Source organism: Callorhinchus milii, unplaced genomic scaffold (genome assembly GCF_018977255.1).
Source record: "Callorhinchus milii isolate IMCB2004 unplaced genomic scaffold, IMCB_Cmil_1.0 Scaffold28, whole genome shotgun sequence".
In the NCBI taxonomy this organism is placed as follows: domain Eukaryota; kingdom Metazoa; phylum Chordata; class Chondrichthyes; order Chimaeriformes; family Callorhinchidae; genus Callorhinchus; species Callorhinchus milii.
The window spans coordinates 3,184,440-3,203,314 of record NW_024704769.1 but is presented as its reverse complement, the minus strand read 5'-3'; the positions used below and the strand labels follow the sequence as shown (position 1 = coordinate 3,203,314).

The following is an 18,875-nucleotide window of genomic DNA, read 5'->3' as shown; positions in this document are numbered from 1 at the left end:
ACTCTGCAGCTCGTGTCCTCTCCCGCACCTGGCTTCAGGACCATATCACCCCTACCCTCACCCGGTATCACTAGCTCCCCATCGCCAAGAGGATAGAGTTCAAAATCCTTGTCCTTGCTTTCCAAGCCCCCTACAGCCTTGCTCCGCCCTACCTCTGACCTGCTAACTCCATGCTAAATCTGCTGCCTCCATTCAATGAGCTCCAGCCTGCTCCATGCCCCCCGCCCGGTCTACCCTACCATCAGCGGTCTGGCCTTCAGCCTTTCTGCCACCACCCTTTGGAACTCCATAGACCCTTCGCCTCGTTCCCTTTGCCTCTTGCCATCTCAAGACTTTCCTTTTTGCTTTGTGCGCAAACTGGCTGTGTGCCTGCTACACTTTATAGCAAGTGCTGTGAAGCCTTTGAGATGTTCAATAGCATAAAATCATCAACTGCAAGGGTTATTGTTATTATATTAGATGTACAAACGTTGGGATGTGCCATCAGGAAAGCGGCAGAGTAAAAGGTTAATTGGATTTCTTGCAAAACAAAGGGTTTCCACAATAGCAATTAGAGAGGACATGTGTTTGTGTGAAGATTGTTGCCTCCTTGAAAGCAAAAGCCAAGGGCAAAAGGAAACAGCGGGAGACAAAACTTCACTTGCACACAAAACGCAAAATACTGTAGATGCTGGAAATCTGAAACAAAAACAGAAGTCGCTGGGAACACTCAGCAGGTCAGGCAGCGTTTTGTGTGTAAGTGAAAGTGAGTTAACGCTTTGGGTCCACGACCCTTCGTCAGAACGGACGAAATGTCATGGACCTGAAACGTTGACTCACTTTCATTTCTCCATAAATGCTGCCTGACCTGCTGAGTGTTCCCAGCGACTTCCGTTTTTCTTTCAGTTATACACATCCTGATCAACAACCACGTCAGATTTGCAGCAAGGGTTTTTTTTTAAAGAAAAATCCACTTATCAAACAATAACCATAAACAATCTTAACATATTACAGTATAATGGATCACTAATAATCCTTGCATTTGATATAGGGCCTTATCACGTCCCAAAGTAATTCACAGCATTTGCTGTAAAAGTCTTTTGACTGTGCATTTTGTAGGCAAAAATGCAGCTAGTGGAGTCCTGTAGCGCACTGGTTAGAGCACTTGCCTCTCAAGTGAGAGGACCCAGGTTTGATTCCCGGGCGGGTTGGAAAGAGCAAAGGCTTGGAGAGCACAGAGTGTGCGTTGGGGTAACTGCTGGAGTCTAACCAGCTAAATCACAGAGCTTGCCTTTGAGAGTGCTGTCTGGTCAGCTTCCCTGTCGCTTGTTCAGCTAAGGCCACCCTTCCTGTCGGAGCGTGGGCTTGCAGGGTTAACAGGAGCAGAGTGGTTGGATTCACTGTCCCCCAGTGACTGGGCTACCCTTCCAAGTCCTGACAATGAGCCAGATTGGGCTGTCATCAGCAGCACCCTGGAATACTAACCCGCCTGGCTCAGGAACGGGTAAGAGAGAAAAGGAAATATGTTAACGTATGGCAAGGCAGGCAGGGGAAAGAGCCTGTAATCAGACAAAAAACAGAGGCCTCCTATGCCAAATCCATTTCAAAATGGTATTGTATACAACAGTGGAATCCAGAAATGTTCTCAGTTCCTTCTGTGGTCTGTGTCTCATCAAGACTCCGACTGAGCAGTAAATAGAGTGAAGATCCGAGAGCACAAATGTAGCTCTGTAACCACTGCGCTGAAACACTGAGCCAAAAGGCTCAGCGATGGAGAGCGGGTGCCAGGAGCCACAGACCAGACGCTTCAGCAACGGGCAAAGGCTGAGACGGCGAGGCTGTGAGCTGTGCAATCCCGAGCCAATACTAATAATAATCCTTGCATTTGATACAGCGCCTCATCACATTTTCGAGACGGCTCAAAGCGCTTCAGACAATGTACTGTAAAGTGAATTGACCGTGTATTTTGTGGGTGAAATGCAGGAACCAATTGTCACAGCAGTGTCCCACAAATAGTGGATTGGTTGATCAAATTATCATGATTATTATCATTTATTTATTTTGAAGGGACCCCTCCGGAAAAGCAATCCGCCAATCGACTAACAACTATGTTCCTACTTACTGCTAGGTAAACAGAGGTGTGGAGTAAGGAAACTTGCCAAACGTTTCGCCTTACTCGGGAATCAAAACCGGGTCGTCTCGTTTGCGAGGCGAGTGCTCTGACCGATATGCTACAGGGCTTCCAATAGCACACAAAACCATTTGCTCTGCTCACTCGCTGCTTCAGGATAAATACAGGCACAATTTTCATCAGCTCCCCATTGTCACACAGCTGGTGGCCAATGTATTAGTGGGAGCTTTTGTGTTGCTTCCCTCGATGCTGCCTGCAAGCCTAGAAATACTGGACAATAAAACTATAATAATCCTTGCATTTAATATAACGCCTCATCACGTCATTGAGACATCTCAAAGCGCTTCACAGAATACACTATTTAGGGAACTGACTCTATATTTTATGGGCGAAAACGCAGCAGCCAATTGTGTTGTCCCACAAACAGTTGTGGATTGAGTGACCAAATTATTTATTTACTCTGAGCGGATTATTACCTCTCGGAAAGCGATCCGCCAGCCACTAACAACTGGGCCCCTACTTACTCCTAGGTAAACAGAAGCGTGCGGAGTAAGGAAACTTGCCTAAGGTTTCGCCCTGCCGGGAAGTGAAAAAAAATGGAATGATCATTAATCCACGACTGGTTGTGGGACATTGCTGTGCGCAACTGGCGGTGGCAATTTGACACCCGGCTGACCAAACAAAAGCTCTGGTTAGGAGCTGCCTGGGATCAGGTCCTGCGACTGGAGCATCTTCTCTTTCTCTCCCTCTCTCTCTTTGGTGATGATACCAGCAGTGTCGTGATTACAGGTGTTTCACCTACAAAACATTCAGTCAATTCACTTCACAGTATATTCTGTGAAGCGCTTTGAGACGTCTCGAAGACGTGATAGGGCGCTATATCAAATGCAAGGATTATTGTTACAGAGTTCTGCTCCCTGGCGCTTCTGAAAAGTCAGACAGCCAGAAATTCACCGCAAGGTCACACAACTGGCAAGTCTTTACCCACAGCTCTCCCTCGGCGAGGCTCACCCTTCGTGCCAAAACCTTTCCAGGCACCTGGGAAGAAGGCCAGTTTCCACTGCGTTTGGATTCAGATGCCGCACAGATGAAGCATCTCAACACGCTTGCGCTTGTGTGGGATAATCACCAACATCAATGCACAAGGACACTGGATGCACAACGCTGGCTTGTTTGGCTGGTAATGCTAACGAGATTCTCAGTCATTACTGTCACATACAGCCAGGCTTGCCTGTTGTGGGAAACACGGCAGCCATTTAATTCATTGTTCACGAGGATACTGAGTAAAGCTCCCATGCTCAGTGATTTCAAGAGTTGATTTCAGGACTTTGATCTCACAGTCTAGGCTGATAATAATAATAAATAGTAATCATAATAACTGGGATGTAAGTTGATTGGCGGGTCGCTTTCCGGGGGTAATAATCCCTTCAAAATAAATAAATCACACAATCCACGATTGTTTGAGGGACGCTGCTGTACACATTAGCTGCCACGTTTGCCCACATGTGATGAGGCACTATATCAAATGCAAGCATTATTATTATTATATCTGAGCACTGATACAGTCACTTCACTTTGCAGCCAAACCCTGGAGCGTTTACATGATGTGGGTAAGATGCTATATCAAATAAGGGTCATGAATTTATCATTGTATTTAACGTTCACCAGAACAGGAGGATGGGAATAATTGTTCAATCTCTCAGCCAGAGAACAGCACTTCACTCCCATGAGGTATTCCCTCAGTATTGGATTTTAGTGTCAGCTTCCATGAAAGCCTAAAAGGAGAGATGTCTACTGTTCATCACTGCAGAAGGATTCATACATTTCAACCCTGGACAATTGTGCGTCTATCAAATAACATGAACGAGACAACATGAAGGTCAGACTCGGGCCAGATTGTCACTTTGGGCAGCGAGACAAGTCTGTCCGCTCACAATATATCACATTGACTTAGCCACCAGGCCAACACTGCACTGCTCGGCTGTAAGACACAGATATGATTCTCATCAGAAACGATGGTACCCACCCATGTACACACTGCTATTTCTAATCCCATCCCTGATATAGGTGTGGTCTGGTTCAGCTGGTAGTACTCTCGACTCTGATCCAGAAGATGTGAGTTCAACTCCCATGTCAGGACTTTGATCTGACAATCTAGGCTGATGAGATATTAAATAATAATAATCATTGCATTTGATACAGCGCCTTATCGTGTTGTTGAGACGTTTCAAAGCGCTTCACAGGATTTATTGTAAAGTGGAGTGACTGTGTACTTTGTGGGCAAAACACAGCGGCTAATTGCGCACAGCAGCGTCCCACAAACAGTGGTAAATTCACTTTACAGTATATTTGGTGAAGCACTTTATCGACGTGACAAGGCGTTGTATGAAATGCAAGGATTATTATTATTTAATGAGGATGGGTGAGCCTTGTGAATGAAGAGAACTTGAGCTGCAAAGATCTGAATAAATGCAGGGAGGCAAATAAGTTAAAAGTGAAAACTTGCCTTGAAATACTCATTTAAAAAAAAAACCTCTCTGAATGGTTTAATTACTTGTCCTTGCCTGATATGGAACTGATTCATTCGGAGAAGAAGGTCATATATTCTGTGTTATGCGCTGAGTTAGCTGATCTCAGTCAAGATGTCACTCAGTGACTGCTCGCCGAAACTCACTCTGACATGAGTCAGTGCCTCCGGGTGAGGAAACAACACATCAGAGATTGAATGGAAACATGGGCTGGGTTTTACCAACACGCAAACAAAGGCCAACAAATTCTGAATGGAGCTGCAAGCTTGGTGTGTCAGCCTGGCTCAGTCAATCGTACTTTCGCCTCTGAGACAGAAAGGTGGGCCCATGCCAGACTTGGAACTCACAAGGTCTGTGCTGATGCTCCAATGCAATGCTGGGGGTATTATGCTGCATGGTCGGAGGTGCCGTCCTTCAGACAGGACATTAAACCAAGATCCTGTCTACCTGTCCAGCTGAAAGTTAAAGATCCCGCGGCACTACTTGAAAAGAGAAGGGAGTTTCTCTCTGCTGGTGTCCTGGTCAACAATCCCCAAATAAAAAGGGTCAGCCGGGGGGAGGGACAGGTGACCGTAGGCACAGTTGAAGAGGAAGGTCTTCAGGCGCGTCCTGAAGATGGGGAAAGGTGGGGGGCAAGGCGGAGAGATAGAGGAAGAGTGTTCCAGAGTCTCGGGGCGTAGTGACTGAAAGCGCAGCCACCGATAGTGGAACGGAGGGCACAAGTTCAAGAAATTGTTTTATTGTTGTATTGCAAACAGTACAACTGAAAATGCAGCTTCAAGCACCATCCTATCCCCTCGCTGAGACACCCGTTATTCTCTCGCTGAGAGTCTTGCTTGCTTGACAAGCAGATTTTCGCCAGCTGTTTCTTATACTCTGTATGGCCTGTGTCAATAAATTGCTCAGGGAACTTTGCTCAGCGATCAGTGCCAGAGCCATCAACCGCACGGGTGTGTTCTGCACTGTACGTGGAGAATCTGTCATAGGCAGCGACACGACAACAGGCTGCAGCCTCAGCATTGACATCACAAGTGAATCAGTCACATGAATTTTGTCCACAAAAATATACAGTCAATTCACTTTACAGTGTATTCTGTGAAATGCTTTGAGATGTCTCGCAGATGTGATAAGGCACTGTATCAAATGCAAGGATTATTATTTTATTGTGACAGACAAGTTGCTGAGGTTCAGGTAGCTGATCACACCTCAGCCTTTTACAAAAGATACTTTCCTCTTCTTTCTCCTTGGGAGGTCCACATAATAATAATAATAAATTATTTTTGGAAGGGATTATTACCGTTTCTGGACAGCGGGTCGCACCAATCGCTTTCCGGGGTTAATAATCCCTGCCCCTGCATAATAATACTAATTTGGTCACTCAATCCACGACTGTTTGTGGGGCGCTGCTGTATGCAATTGGCTGCCGGGTTGCGCCCACAAAATATACAGTCAATTCACTTTACAGCACATTCTGTTAAGCGCTTTGAGACGTCTCAAAGACATGATAAAATGCTATGTCAAATGCAAGGATTATTATTACTATTAAATGTGAGGCAGGTCCTTCAATCAATTTAATCTCTTCCTTCCCATCCCTTCCTATTGCACCATCAAGGGGTTTCTTAAAGGGACCTTGTGTCCCATCTGGCTGGCTCACGGTTCCAGCTGTCAATTGCTCTGTGGGTCAAGAAACATTTTCTGGTGGCGGTCCTCAGTTTACCCCTCACACCCCAGAATCTGCGCTCTGTTATATTATCTTGCTCCAAGTTTACTTCCTCCGTTCCATTTAAGCAGCTTATAAAAGTCACTTCCGAGACATCTGTCATCCAACGTTGCAAAGCCCTTGCTCATGCAGTTTTTACTCATAGCTCATCCCTTGGAACACTGGGAATAACTCCATTGCTCTCTCTGCCCAATTCATACCCTTATGTCACAGCAGTAACTATAGCCTCCTCGCTCACATCAAACTATCAAACCCAACTCCCCACAGGAAGTTTCAGTGCTGTCCCAGCTGAGGGATTTCAGCAAGTCTATAGGATAGCCTATAGAATGATACAGGGCCTGAAATCTGCATTGTGAATTCAGATTGCAGAGTCCTGTAGCCTAGTGGTTAGAGCACAAGCCTTGCAAGTGAGAGGACCTGGGTTCGATTTCTTGGCAGTACGAAACCTTAGGCAAGTTTCTTTACTCCGCACACCTCGGTTTACCTAGCAGTCAGTAGGAACCCGTTTATAGGTCAATAATACTCCCTTAAAACAAATAATAATTTGATCACTTAATCTACGACTGTTTGTGGGATACTGCTGTGCACAAGTGGCTGCTGCGTTTCGCCCACAAGATGTGAAGCGCTTTGAGAAGTCTCAACAACGTGATAAGGCGCTAAATCAAATGCAAGGATTATTATTATGATAAACCACACAAGAGTATTGAGCAGTGAAGCCTGCAAATAGAGTGGAAATGCCACTCAATAACCAATGCTGGAAAATATGCCTGAAAACCCCACTAGCAAAATGATGGTCTGTTCATTCGATGGGCCCAGTGGAATACCATCTTTGATTCACTGTAGTTTAAGTCGTGGCCTGGTCTATTACTCTAGTACATTTATCAACGGCTTGTCAGTATCCCTCTGGTCATTTCCTATTCCTGATCTGGTTCTGTCTGTTCTGTTTCCAGCCACGTTACAGAGCTGGACACACAAAGCTCACTCACTGCATTGTGCACTACAGACTGCAGCAAATGGTACATTCAGCACAAGCAGCGTTAGATGTCAGATAACCTTGAGCAAAGCTGGAGAGGTATGAGAGAGTACAAGCACAACACACACAGAGAATTTCATGTTCCTAGAATTCAGCATAAATATCCAGTCCTCTCTCCCCCACCCCCTCGCTCCACTAACCAATCTGTTCACTAACCTCCCCCCCACTACCCCCTACTTGATTTTGACCTCATCTATACCCTCCCCAACAATTTGTCCTGGGGATTCAGCGAACACATCAACATTTGGACTTTGAGCTCATAGTCTGGGCAGGGCTTTGCAGGGGGGGAACGCTGCTTTGTCAGAGGTGCCGTCCTTTGGATGAGACATTAAACCAACGTCACACCCCTGTGGATGTCAAAGATCTCACGGCACTATTCGAAATGAGAAAGAAGGGAGTTTCGCCCGTGTCCTTGCTAACAATCCCCTAAATAAAAAATAATTGGTCATTCACTCTATGGCTGTTTGATGGACTTTGCTATGTACAAATTGGCTGCCGCGCTCGCCTACAAAATATGAGCACTATTGTTAACCTCTTTGACTGGGCCTTTGGTCACGCTCTACCCCACCCTCCCTGCCCTCCAGCTTGGTTCCAAATCCTTGACAGGCCAGTGCCTTGGGATTTCCTCTGGACGTGAAAGGCACCATACAAATGTAATTTGTTGTTGCTGTCGAAGCACTTCTAACACCTGATGAGAAAGGTGCTGTATCAAATGTAACTATCATTTATTACCTTCTAATCACGCAGAATACAGGCTATTCATACTGGAACCACTCAGTTTCCTTCTACCGGGGGAGGGCGAGAGAATTAGACAGTTACCTCTCCCGATCACTGTCCGCTGATCCCTGCTGAAAAGTACACACAGGACTGGGCTCAGGATTGCTATGCCTCAACCAGTACCTTTTGGTTGAAAACCCTGCTACCAGTACAGCCAGTGTTATGAAACACCTCTTGAATCACCAACATCCACCAGTTGCTGCAATGCCCTACACAGCAGAGGAAGGTCCCTCTGACAATGCAGCACTGCCCCAGCGCTGCACTGGAGCGTCATCTTAGGCCATGAGCTCAAAATCCCATCACTGATGTGTGTGCGCACTGTGTCCCCAAAATGGAGAACATCGCAGTTCTATACAATGTAGTGTTTTCCAATAATCTCGGCATAACTCAGAATATTAAGTGTGTGATTGGCTGCCGTGTTTTGCCCACAAATATACATTTTACAGTGTATCCTGTGAAGCGCTTTGAGACGTCTAGAAGACATGAAAAGAGCTATATCAAATCCAAAGATTATTATATTATTTTGTATCATTGTTTTTGCACGGGTGGATGGGCTGAGGATGTGCGGATCAGATGAGCAGAGAGGGAGTTGGGGTGAATGGTGATAAGGCTATCTGGAGATTAATGGATCCAGAGATGAGGATTGAAGAGATTAGGGTGTGGTGATCAGGGTGGATGATTGTCTCGATGAGGATTTAGGGAATGGGGAGGACCAGCCCTTGGGAGGGGGATAGGATTTTTTGGGGAGATGATGGAAGAGGGCCAGAGAAGACAGAGGAGATTAGGGCTGTGTGTGGGGAGAGTTGGCATTTAGGGAGATCAGGTCTGGGGAAAAAGAAGAATGGGGAAGATCAGTGCTGAGGGGCAGCAGGAGGAAAATTGAAAGATCAAAGTTTGGGGAAGAAGAGAAAGATTGGGAAGATGAGGACTGGATGGGGAAGATTGAGGAGGATCATGGAAGGGGAAAATGAAGATGGGGAAAATGAGGACGTGGAGGTGGGGGGGTGGAGATTGGGGGAAGATCAGAGCTGGGTGAGGAAGATGAGGATTGAGAGGAAAATGAAGAACTGGGGAGATCAGGGAAGGGGTGAAGGAAGATCGAGGAAGACGGGGACTGAGGGGGAGATCGAGGAAGGTGGGGACTGAGGGGAACATTGAGGAAGAGGAGGACTGAGGGGAAAGGAAGATTGAGGGAGATCAAGGAAGGGGTAAAGGGAGAGTGGGAAAGATGAGGACTGTGGGGAGGGGGAAGACTGGGGGGGAGATCAGGGAAGGGGTAAAGGAAGATGAGGACTGAGGGGAGGGGGGGATTGAGGAAGATGAGGACTGAGGGGAGAGGGGGGGATTGAGGAAGATGAGGACTGAGGGGAGAGGGGGGGATTGAGGAAGATGAGGACTGAGGGGAGGGGGGGGATTGAGGAAGATGAGGACTGAGGGGAGGGGGGGGGATTGAGGAAGATGAGGACTGAGGGGAGGGGGGGGATTGAGGAAGATGAGGAGGGGGGGGGGGATTGAGGAAGATGAGGACTGAGGGGAGAGGGGAGATTTAGGAAGATGAGGACTGAGGGGAGGGGGGGGGATTGAGGAAGATGAGGACTGAGGGGTAGGAGGAAGATCAGAGCTGTGTGAGGAAGATGAGGAGGGGGGGGGGGGGGGGAGGCCCTGCTCCTCTCTCTCTCTCTCCTCCCTCCCTCTCCCTCCCTCCCTCCGGGCCTAGCGTTCACCCCCAGCCCCGGGCCCCGGGGGGGGCCTCACCTTCCGCCACCACCTCCTCCACCGTCACCTGCTGCCGCCCGACGTTGAACACTCGGCCCACGAAGCCGCCGCCGGGGCCGGAGGAGGAGCTGCCGGAGCCTCCGCCGCCGCCGCCGCCGCCGCCTCCTCCGCCGCCGCCGCTTCCTCCCCCCGAGCCGGCGGCCTCCCGGCGCGAGTCGAAGAATTTCTTCATCGTTTTAATTCAAGTCCAAATAAAAAGGAGAGAGAGAGAGAGAGAGAGAGAAAAGAGAGAGAAAGAGAGGGAGAGAGAGAGAGAGAAATAACCGTCTCTCTTTTTCCTCAAGGAAGAGGAGGAGGAGGAGAAGAGAGAGAGAGAGAGAGAGAGAGAAGCCCCGGGGCATTCCCGCCAAGTGAGTGAGAGAGAGAGAGAGAGAGACCGTTTCTTTTTTTTTTACCTCAGCGACATCTTTCCTCTCCCTTTTCCCTCTCCTCTCTCTCTTCCCCCCCGCCCCCCACCCGCTCGCTCGCCGCCCCCGCACCCCTTCCACCGACCAAGTGCCTCCTTTGCGCGTTCGACCGTACGACCGAGCACCGCCCTTTCCCCCCCCCCGACCAACCAACCGCCTCCAGTTTAAACTTGGCCAGCGCGCGGCTGCGTTCTAAATCCCTCCCCCCCCCTCCTCCTCCTCCTCCCATTGCCCCATGGGAGTTGTAGTCTCTCTCCCCCCCCCACACCACCCTTTCCGCTTCCTGTCTACGGGACAGAGCTGGGGGGGGTGGAGACTCCGAGTCCCGGCGTGCATCGCGCTCCCCTCACTCAGTACCCTCTCCCGCCCCCCCCCTCCTTCCTCCCTCGCGCTCTCTCCCCGTTGCCCGACGGGAGTTGTAGTTCCTCCCTTTTCCGGCTCTGACTGGAAGCCGCGCGAAAGGACTGCAAATCCCGGCGCGCACCGCGTCGCCGCCAATCGAGAGAGAGAGAGAGAGAGAGAGAGCTTCGCGCTCTCGCTGTCGTCCTCGTCGTCGTCGTCGTCGTGTGTGTTTGACACCAAAATGGGCTTCAAAACGGGTTGGGTTTTTTTTTTCCAACGGTGTAGTGAGTGGATGAAGGAGACTTTTTTTTTTACCGCAGTGTAGTCAGCCGAGGAGAGTGTTAAGTAAGTCGCTGAGAGGCGCGGGAGTTTGGAGTTGAAGTGGGGGGGAGGAGGAGGGGGTGAAGGGGGGGAGGGAGGGGGAGATGTCTGGGTGTCATGTCAGCCTGGGCTCAAGGTTGCGGGGTTCAAGCCCCCCCACTCCACCCCACCACGTCAAAGCTGATGCTCCAGTGCAGTGCTGAGGCCTTCGACCCCCTCCCCCTCTCCTCCCTCCACCCCTCCTGATCCCAACACCCCCCCCACACACACCCCCTCTCCTCCCTCCACCCCTCCTGATCCCAACACCCCCCCCCCACACCCCCTCTCCTCCCTCCACCCCTCCTGATCCCAACACCCCCCACCCCCACACCCCCTCTCCTCCCTCCACCCCTCCTGATCCCAACACCCCCCACACCACCCCTCTCCTCCCTCCACCCCTCCTGATCCCAACACCCCCCACCCCCCTCCCTCCACCCCTCCTGATCCCAACACCCCCCCACACCCCCTCCCCTCCCTCCACCCCTCCTGATCCCAACACCCCCCCCTCCCTCCACCCCTCCTGATCCCACTCCCCCCCACACAGCCCCTCCCTCCACCCCTCCTGATCCCAACACCCCCCCACCTCCCCTCCCTCCACCCCTCCTGATACCAACACCCCCCCCCACACCCCCTCCCCTCCGTCCACCCCTCCTGATCCCAACACCCCCCCCACACCCCTCCCCTCCCTCCACACCTCCTGATCCCAACACCACACCCCCACACCCCCTCCCCTCCCTCCACTCCTCCTGATCCAACCCCCCCCCCCACACACACCCCCTCCCCTCCCTCCACCCTCCTGATCCCAACACCCCCCCCCACACCCCCTCCCCTCCCTCCACCCCTCCTGATCCCAACACCTCCCCCACACCCCCTTCCCTCCCTCCACACCTCCTGATCCCAACACCACCCCCACACCCCCACACCCCCTCCCCTCCCTCCACTCCTCCTGATCCAACCCCCCCCCCACACACCCCCTCCCCTCCCTCCACCCCTCCTGATCCAAACACCCCCCCACACCCCCTCCCCTCCCTCCACCCCTCCTGATCCCAACACCCCCCACACACCCCCACACCCCCTCCCCTCCCTCCACCCCTCCTGATCCCAACACCCCCCACACCCCCACACCCCCTCTCCTCCCTCCACCCCTCCTGATCCCAACACCCCCCCCCACCCCCTCCCCTCCCTCCACCCCTCCTGATCCCAACACCCCCCCCCACACCCCCTCCCCTCCCTCCACCCCTCCTGATCCCAACACCCCCCCCACTCCCCCTCCCCCCCCCCAGTTTGCGGACTAAATCATCGACCTTGGGACGTCTTCCCGTCGCGTCTTCGCAGGCGCCCGGCTCCAACCGCCCCGACCTGCTCGCTCCCCAGCCCGCGGCCGATTACCACCCATCGACCGGCTCCAGCCCCCCTTGCCCCCCGTGCCCTCCGTCCCACCGTCGGCAGCCGTGCTTTCAGCCCCGAAAATCTGGAACGCTACCCCCCTCCCCTCCAAGCCCTCCGCCTTGCCCCATTCCTTCCCCAGGCCCGACCTGAAGATCTTGCTCTTCGACTGTGTCGACGGTCACCTCCTCCTCGATGGCTCAGCGTCGAGCGCTGCCACTGTCGAGCGGTCTGGGACGGTGCCCTCCGTGATGGGTGGCACATGGACGCTAGTTGTTGTGCCCTTCGGATGAGACCTTCGTCTCCCCCGGCCGTGCTCGTTCAAGTGGACGTTAAAGGAGCCCTCGGCGCCGTTCGAAAAGAGAAAGCGTTGTGGCCAGATAAAAATCGGTCACTCACTCCTCGGCTATTTGTCCATTTATGCGCAGTTTAGCTGCCGCGTTCACCTTCAACCGTATAATCCAGACATTTGGTATGGCGCCTTATCACGTCTTTGAGACTTCTCTGAGCGTTGCACCGAATATTACTGTAAAGTGAATGGACTGTGTATTTTGTGGGCAAAACGCGGCATCCAATTACGTACAGCAGTGTCTCATAAACAGTCGCGGATTGACATTACACTGTACCGAAAAACCAGAAGCACTTTTGGGGCGATAAGGCACTATATCAAACATGGAGATTGTTTATTTGCTGATTTTTAAGAAGAGATTGGCAAATTGGTGTTAACATTGGGTCTGAAACACGAGCCTTGGCTGACTGGCTTCCACTTTGAGATCATTCAGTTTGTAATGAGGGTTGGTTGTGGTATTCCAGTTTTCCCCCCTGTGGACAGAGTCCAGCTGGTGTGTATGAAGTGAGCTCAGGGTTTACTTATGGATCAGAGAGGCAAGATCAAACGCCACATCCTGTTTATTAAGTGGGATTTGAGTAGACACAACAACCCTTCTTGCAAGTCTTGCAAGACTCCCATCCTGTTCAGGTTAGAAACTTTTTTTAAAAAACGCAGTCCTCTGGCTTAGTCCTTACTCCACATGCCTGTTTACCTAGCAGTAAGTAGGAACCCAGTTGTTTGGATAACTTTCCCGGGGTAATAATCCCTTTTTTTTAAAAAAAAATGGGTCACTCAATCCATGACTGTTTGTAGGACATTGCTGTGTGCAATTGGCTGCCCCGTTTCACCCACAAAATGGGACCTCTATTGTGATAGTGACCAAGACCTTAAACATATGACTTGTCCTTTTCAGGTCTAGCTTCTGGGGTCTGAATATCCTGCCTTGAAAACACTTGCTTACAAGGGAAAAGCAGGGCGATGCACAAGTTTGGATAACACTTGCGATAGGGAGAGTGACTTCCGTCCTTGACCTGTTAAACTTTTTCCTGAAGTCAGGTAGAGTTCCCCAAAGGGCTTTAACTGTGTAATTCTGTTTAGTGGGAGTGTATTTTTTCTGCATCAAAAATACAATGTGTGTTCTTTAGTATCACTGGGCTGGTGGATGTCTCATAGAATTATAGAAGCTTACAGCACAGGAGGCCCCCATTCGGCCCGTCGTGCCTGTGCCAACTCTTTGGAAGAGCTACCCAGTCATCCCACTCCCCCTCTCTTTCCCCATATCCTTGCAAACATCGGCAGGACCTGGAAGGGCAGACCAGTCACTGAGGGTAGGGAATCATCCCACTCAGCTCCTGTTAACCCTGCAAGCTAAAGCCCTAATGGGTAGGGTGGTCCTAGCTGGACAAGCAGTGGGAAAGCTGGCCAGACGGTGATATCAACGGCAAGCTATGCGGTTTTAGCTGGTCAGACTCCAGCAATTACCCCATCGCGCACTCTGTGTTTCCCCCAAGCCTAATACTTTCCGTAATTAGGTAAGCAGGATGTGTCCCTCGAGGGGGGGGGGGAGAGAGAAAATGGGAGTGCATTCCATTCCAACAATCTATCTCTGGGATTTCCACGTGAGGGCGGGATGTGTGGAACTCAGTTTGGTTTGGAGACGCTTAAGCTCGGTGACGTCCTGGAGACTGTTCAGCTGGGTGATGATTTTCCGCAGGTGTCAGACACACGGCTGGCCAAAAAAAACAGTTGACAGCAATTCAGGCGCACGTTGGATTTTACCGGGTTTTGACTTGAGGATCTGGCCGGTGCGGTCCCCCCACTCCGCCAGCAGGGGGCCGTCAACGCCCACATACTTTGTGCTGCGAACTCTTTGAATCAAACCCAACCTTCGCTCCCTGAGGATATATTAATCTTTAATATCCCTTTGGAAGGAAAGCTCGAGTGTTTTAATGAAAGGCAGAGTTCTAACCGTACTAGGGCAGAGCAGGAGGAGCTCTACTCCTGACCGATAAGCTTGGATAACGATAATCCTTGCATTTGGTATCGCCTTTGCGTTTTCATGTAGCGTCTTATCACGTCGTCGTAACATCAAGAAGCACGTAACGTGAATTTACGGTAAAGTGGTGTGATCGTGTAATCGAAGGCAGAAATGGCTGCCAATTTGCACACAGCAATGTCTCGCAAGCAGTCTTGAAGTCGATGCTTAATTTTTTATTCAAGTTTCCTTACTCCACACGTTTACCTACCAGTAAGTAGGTACCCGGTTGTTAGTCAATTGGCGAATTGCTTTTCGGGGGATAATAATCCCTTCAAAATAAAAGTAATAAGAATTTGGTCACTGCATTCGCAAGCGGACGAAGGTCGCTTTGCTCGTTTAATAGTCAACGTTTGTGAACATCTGACTGGGCCACCTCTGGGGTAAGAATGCAGGGCTGGGGAAAGCATGTTAGGCTGTGCCTTCATCACCTGTGTTACTCTCGCACAGAGATCCTGTATCTTTCTGCACCATTACCTAATGCATTCCAATCCATTGAATGGATAAAGTGGAGCTCTGTGGCACAGTGACACTCCCCAGGCTCAAACTCCAACGGACAGGCCTATCAGTCTGTCTCTCTGGGGCAGGTAACCAACACTTGGTTATTTACTGATGACTCTCAGCCTAGAATAGGTCAGGGCTTTGTGCAAATGCCATTTTTCTGATACAGATCTTAAAGAGTGGTCAATGATTACCATCGGATAACCAAACAACTCAGACTGTGCAAAACAGCTTGAGTAATCTTCCCTCCCCCCCCCCCGCAGTCCTTGGTATGACACTAGCAGGAATTTGATGCCCACAAAATTTCACCCACAAAATAGTCAATTCACTTACAGTATATCCTGTGAAGCGCTTTGAGACGTCTCAACTCATGATAAGGCGCTGTATCAAATGCATGGATTATTATTATTTGATCAAATGCTTGAAGTGGAGTCATCCGTTCACGTGAGATTAATAATATTTTCATTAATCATCGACCTTCGCACTTGATATATTGATGGCGTAAAATAATAATAATAATCCTTGCATTTGATATAGCACCTCATCATGTCACAGTCGTACTTCACAATAGACTGTAAAATGTAGTGACTGGGTACTTTGTGGGTGAAAAGTGACAGCCAATTGCGCACAGCGGTGTCCCACAAATAGTCATGGATTGAGTGACCATCAGCTTCTGCCGCCCAGTTGAATTCTGTTTCTTGTCTTCAATGCCAGACGGAAGCTGGTGCCTTTTCATTTACTTTCTCTCTCTCTCTCTCTCTCTCTCTCGCTTGTGCTACTTGTGCTTGCAATTGAGTGAGTTTGTGGATTGTGTCATCTGCCTCGCTAATGGGGATTTAATAAACAGCACTAGTCATTAGGACTTATTCATGGGCAATTAACTGTGCCCTTTTCAAGCGGCTTTTAACAAGTAAATGTTTTTTTCAGGTGAGTCTGATAAATCCTCGCTCAGAACTGATTGGGTCCTCAATTATCGTCTTCAAGAAAATCCTTTGGGAACCCCACCACCCCACACACACAGACACAGCTCCCCTTTCGCATTTTTTTTAACAAAGTTCTCTCACCATGAATGGCTGCACTTCACTGCAAATCCTGGGTGAAGCATTTTGAGATGTGGAAAGCGCTGCATCAAGAAATAATAATAATAATGCTTGCATTTAATATAGCGCATTATCACGTCGTTGAGATATCTCTCAGCGCTTCACAGGATATACTGTAAAGAAGTTTGACTGTATTTTGTGGGCGAAACGTGGCAGCCAATTGCGCACAGCAGCATCCCACAGATAGTCGTGGATTGAGTTATAAAATGTTTTTTTGAAGCGATTATTACACGGAAAAGCGAACCGCCAACACTCTGGTGCCTACTTACTGCTAAGAAGCATGTGTGTGGAGTAAGAGAACCTGCCTAAGGTTTCGCCCTGCCTGGAAATCAAACCTGTGTCCTCTCGTTTGTGAGGCGAGTGCTCTAACCGCTACGCTTTGGGACTACTCCAAATGCAAGGAAAACCATCTGGAGGACTGCTTTTGAAACTCAAATTTAAAGACATTTTCATCCGTGCTCTGGAGGTATTTGGGCGAGAAATGAGGTATTGGGTCGTAGCACATGGAGCTTTTTGAACTTATTTGTCAGATGAACACGATCCTACCAGTGGCAGAGTGACTCTCAGTTGGTCACTCATAGGTTAATTAGCCTTTCTGCATTGTTTGGCTTCTGTGCTCACTTTTAAAGTGTTTGAGTTGAATACGAGGCCTTCTGTATTCTTATCACTTGAGTTAGTTTCACCAAGTGAACTTTGTATTTGCTGCTAGCTGGATGAAGCTATCTCTCTATATCCCTGATTTATTTTTCTTCTCACTCAGTTACTTGAACCCGAGTAAAGGGAGTGAATGGTACCTGCCTTAAACCTCATTGTCTAACTCTGTGGGACCTTTATAATCATCATAATAATAATACTCCTCGCATTTGATAGAGCGCCTTATCAGGTCGTTGTGACGTTTCAACGTCTCACTTCACAGAACATACTGTAAAGTGAATTGACTATTTTTTGGATTGAGGAATATCAGTGTCCCACAAAGTCGTGGATTGATTGACCAAATTATTATTGTTTTTTGAAGGGATTATTACCCCCCCCCCCGGAAAGCAATCTGCCAATCGACTAACAACCAGGTTCCTGCTTACTGCTAGGTAAAGAGAGGAGTAAGGAAACTTGCCTAAGCTTTCGCCCCGACCCGCTCGGGAATCGAACCTGGGTCCTCTTGCTTGCGAGGCGAGGGCGCTAACCTCTGAGCTACAACACTCACCATTGCCTAATCTGGGACAAACGCACTGAGACCAGCTCTTGCCGAGAAACCCGCTTCCCCTTGCAAAATCGAACATAATAATCCTTGCATTTGATATAACGTCGTTGAGGAGTCTCAAAGCCCCTCACAGAATATCCCACAAAGTGGATTGACTGTGTATTTTGTGAGCGAAAGAATAATGCAATTAAATATCCAGCCTTTAATTGTGAGCAACAGGCTTCGCAGTTAAGAGCGAATATTCCACAGTTCTGTCACATCTTGCATTCTATCTTAAAAAAAATTTAAAATCTTTTTATGTAGACACACACACACACAATACAAAAAAAAATCCCTTTCAGGCTAAGACTAGTCCAGTTCCCTTTTGCTAAATATTTAAAATTCTTTAATTGATCCTCTCACCTGGCGGTGGCTGTATTTTCTTCCAAGGATTTGCTACGAGGATGAATAATTGGAGAACTGAAGGTCTATATATTTATATATAATACTCCTTGCATTTGATATAGCGCTTTATCATGTCTTTGAGATGCCTCAAAGTGTTTCACAGAATATACTGTGCAGCGAATTGATGTTTTGTGAGCGAAACATATGCGGTACATTTTACGTCTTACATGTTCGGTTGCCTTTTTGCTATTTCAAGTGAATAAATAATTAAATAAACAAAATAATAATAATAATGATTTGGTCACTCAATCCACGACTGTTTCTGGGACACCGCTGTGCGCCATCGGCTGCCGGGTTTCACCCACAAAATACAGTCATCCACTTTACAGTATATTCTGTGAAGCGCTTTGAGACATGACAAGGCGCTATATATCAAATGCAAGGATTATTATTATTATTATTATAACTGATCAGAGATGTTTTTAACGCACGGGATCAGATTCGTCCTGAATTTAGGCGTTGGTTCAAGTGCCATTTCTGGTGGTGATGAGAACACTACACTATTCCCTTTTTCCTGGGGTTTATTCCCCCAAGTGGAGCAGGTTTGGTGTGGTGGTGAACAATAAATGGGGGGGAAAAGGATTGCAAGTTTTCTGACCCAAAAGTCGGCCAAGTTTAGCAATAATCAGACACCAGATAATCCTCAAGCCATGGACTGTCTTTGCTGTCTGACCCGAGTTAAGTTTTACCTGAATAGCAAAGCAATGTGTGTGTGTGAGAGAGAGAGAGAGAAATTGTTAGTCATTTTAGTGTATCTCATCACAACGAATTAAAATAGATCTGTCGCTCTTTCTGTTATCTTTCAAAGGCAATTTTATTCGCAGATG

The 18,875-nt window shown here is 48.9% G+C and overlaps 1 protein-coding gene across 2 annotated transcripts in view; it reads right to left on the bottom strand.

Annotated features, from left to right (window-relative positions):
- Window positions 1-10,164, bottom strand: part of LOC103190267 (AP2-associated protein kinase 1) — a 42,733-nt gene extending 32,569 nt beyond the window's left edge. For both annotated transcript variants that reach the window (XM_042344499.1, XM_042344500.1), the window contains exon 1: window positions 9,924-10,164. In XM_042344499.1, the coding sequence (XP_042200433.1) occupies window positions 9,924-10,116 (193 nt within the window). In that variant the 5' untranslated portion in view covers window positions 10,117-10,164. The remainder of the gene's footprint in view (window positions 1-9,923) is intronic.
- Window positions 10,165-18,875: the final 8,711 nt, after the last annotated feature.